At 34.6% G+C, this 3,350-nt stretch overlaps 1 protein-coding gene across 1 annotated transcript; it reads right to left on the reverse strand.

Annotated features, from left to right (window-relative positions):
* Positions 1-437: 437 nt before the first annotated feature.
* LOC120770328 lies at positions 438-1,489 on the reverse strand. The gene has a single exon (XM_040097719.1). It carries the CDS (start codon positions 1,398-1,400, stop codon positions 1,203-1,205), a length of 198 nt encoding a protein of 65 aa, XP_039953653.1. The 5' UTR covers positions 1,401-1,489; the 3' UTR covers positions 438-1,202.
* Between the last annotated feature and the right edge of the window lie 1,861 nt (positions 1,490-3,350).

Consider the following 3,350-nt stretch of genomic DNA (forward strand, 5'->3'; position numbering starts at 1 on the left):
CCATGGCAACCCTTTTCTTATTGTGCAAATGCAGAGAATTGTAACTAAAATAAAATAATTAAAATAAAGCTTTATTTACAACAAATATTAAAAAAATGAATATACCGAAACGTTGTAGTGAAGTGTTAGTAAGTGAAAAGTGCACAATATAAGTGAAAAAGTTACTCACAATACACAAATTATCAATGTAAAATTTGTCAATTTTTCAACTTTAAATGCAAATATCTTTAAAACTATAAGTCAGCGGCAACTAAATGTATATATTTTCGAGATCTGGAGAACGCCACCTTTCCAGTGACACCCATTTTATCCCCGAAATCCGGGGATGCTAATCTAAATGTTACCCAGTTGAATTTTTGAACTTTGAATGCTAATATCTCAAAAACCAGTAGTCATATTTTACTTACCTTTTTTTCGTTAATGCATACATCGTCTCGTTTATTTATTTCCGATTTAATGGCCCATTCTCGAAATAGTGCTCGTGTTAAAATGTTCAAATTATATTTCCTGTCATATCTTTCTCGTGGCGTAAAAAATGTGCAATTGAGGTTACCACGATCATGGTATACGGCCCCACCACCACTGTTCCGACGAGCTATAGTCACGCCATTTGAATTCAATTTCGACACATTTGTTTCCATAAAGGGATTCTGATGACGACCTATCACAACACATGGATCATTTACCCATAATAATAATACGTGATGATGGCTGAAATCGAAATTTCTGTACAACCAGTCCTCAAGAGCTAAGTTAGTAAATACGTCATATGACTGTGAAATGAACACTGATTTTCTAATATTTCCATCAGATATTTTCGTAACATTTGAACTTTTTAAATTATTATTAGTTGAATTAGTAACAAATGAAGACGGGGGTAATCCATAATTATTTGTTGTCCTATTATTTTGATTTTTGTAATTCGAATGAAAAAATTTTTGCGGTAAATTAATATGAGCTTCTTCAAAAACAGAATATAGACATTTATGAATGCCTCTTTTGTAACCTTTGGTTATTATGGTATTCATCGTTACAGCACAATTTTTTAAATACAGAGATTACTATATTTTGATCGACTATTACTTAACAATTATATTTCTTTCAATTTGTTAACGTTGCTCGCGACACATTCCTTAAGTCAACATTATTTACACTTAAAAATGGTCCTTTTAATTATTAAGAGTATGTTGAATATGTTTATTTTAATTTTTCTTATGTTCTTTGGCGACCTTGAAATACATCAAATTCTTATCGCAGTGATTTCCTGCCGAGCTTGCTGCAGTTACAGATATTAAATATTCATGTAACGCGATTGTTTGATGCAACCACTTCCACGTTTGGTGAAGTGCGGATATCCTTAAACAAAGCCCCAAACAATCTTTGCTGTAATTCTCATTCATTCCTTTAAACCCCTTTATGAAAGGGCAACTGCATAATTTACTACACTTTATCGTCCTTAAAAACAAAATTTATTATATATGTGGGATTCTTATCGTAAACGAAATTTCAAACTGATTATCGATAGAAACATAATTAGAGGCTTACAACCCCATGTAAAACATATTCAAATAAATCTTTTCTCGTTTTGCATGACAGTTTATACCAGATATAAAGAGATGTCCAACCATAGATAAATAGACCAGAATCTCCTTTCTTGCTCTCTCGCTTGTCAGTTGGCAGCGAACCCGTCACCCAGCTGTTAGTGAAAAAGGCGGGATGCCAGAAGAGTAGCGCTAAAACGAACTGCCAAAATTAGTGCGTTGTTAAAATTTTGTAAAATTAGATATCAGTAGTGTATAAAATTATTTATATATATGAGTGATATAGGCCTACTGGGGAACCGAGCACTCAAAAAAATATCGGTAACGCGTTATTTGCATACCTCAGTGGTAATGTGGAAACTGCAAAATGCCCAAAAGTTGTTTATAAAATGCCCAATCTAATTTTTTTCAGCAGGGGCATCATTGGCAAACGTTATAAAAAATGTGAGTTTTGACAGCTCTCTCTCGAACCAAAGAGTCTGGTATCAAGTTATCTATAGCCCAACTTTCCTGTCACTGGAAATGTGAGAACCGTTCATCCACCAAACTATGAAGTGCTGAACACAGTGAGCGCGACAGACTGCAGACCCGACAGTGAACTGAAAATGGCGTCGTAAATCCTACTACATGAACATTTGTAAGAAGCAGCGACATAGCAATGGCCGGCATGTACACAAAACAACGCAGTTGTTCATTTTGTATGTACACAATTTCGTTGTGGCCATACTTATACTTTTCACTCCAATGAAATTTTAATATTTTGGTCAAAGTGAAATTTTTTATGCAAAAAATAAATAAATACGTAAATATAAGTAAATAGGTTTTAAATTATCAATTGTTATTACAAATGATATAATAGGTTTATTTTATGCTTTTATTTGTAAAATAACGTATGGTTTGTTATTGCTTTGAATAATTTTACATTTAACATATTAGTGGCATCACCACTCTACCTCATCTCTCCACTGTCAACTCTACTGTCGTCCTACTGTCGTATAAAAACATATTGAAGTTAGCGAGAGCGACAACTGTCGGCCTGCAGTCGTGTATTCGTGCAGCTGTCAGAATAACTGTGTCCATAAGAACATGTGTATTTTAATATTTGGCAGATGTCGTTTGCAGTCTGTCGCGCTCATTGTGTACAGCACTTGATGGACTGAACACATAGAGGGCGACACAACATGACTGCACGACAGTGAACTGTGCATTTGTACTGTACGTGAACATTTGTAAGAAGTCAATGTCAAACAAAATCCCTCCTGTACACAAAACAATACAGCTGTCCAATTTGCATGTACACAATTTTGTTGTTACCATACTAATACCTTTCCCTTCAATGAAATTTTATTATTTTGTTCAAAGTGAAATGAATTTTTTATGCAAAAAATAACTAAATAAGTAAATTTATTTATCTTAAATTATCAATTGTTATTACAAATGATATAACAAATATATTTTAAGGTAGGTATGTAAAATAACGTTAGGTTTGTTGGAACTTTGAGAAATTTTACATTATACATGTTAGTGGCATCCTCTCCCCTCTCATCTCCTCTGTACTGCCGCCTGCAAATTAAAAAAAAATACTTTTAAACTAGCGAGAGCGACAACTGAGAGCCTTGTTGTTACTGTTCTAACGATTATCAAGCCCCGTTAGCATGGTAAGGGTTATCCAGGTTGTCGTCGACGTCATCAAGTATGAGGCCCAGGAAACGTGCTGTTTCGACGGGGTCGGACCAAAGGGAAAGGGGTGTTAGATGGATAGGGTTGGCAAGGCATGCAAAGAATTGGTCAGTGTCATGCGGAGACTCG

Source organism: Bactrocera tryoni, chromosome 3, assembly GCF_016617805.1.
Source record: "Bactrocera tryoni isolate S06 chromosome 3, CSIRO_BtryS06_freeze2, whole genome shotgun sequence".
NCBI classification, from domain to species: Eukaryota; Metazoa; Arthropoda; class Insecta; order Diptera; family Tephritidae; genus Bactrocera; species Bactrocera tryoni.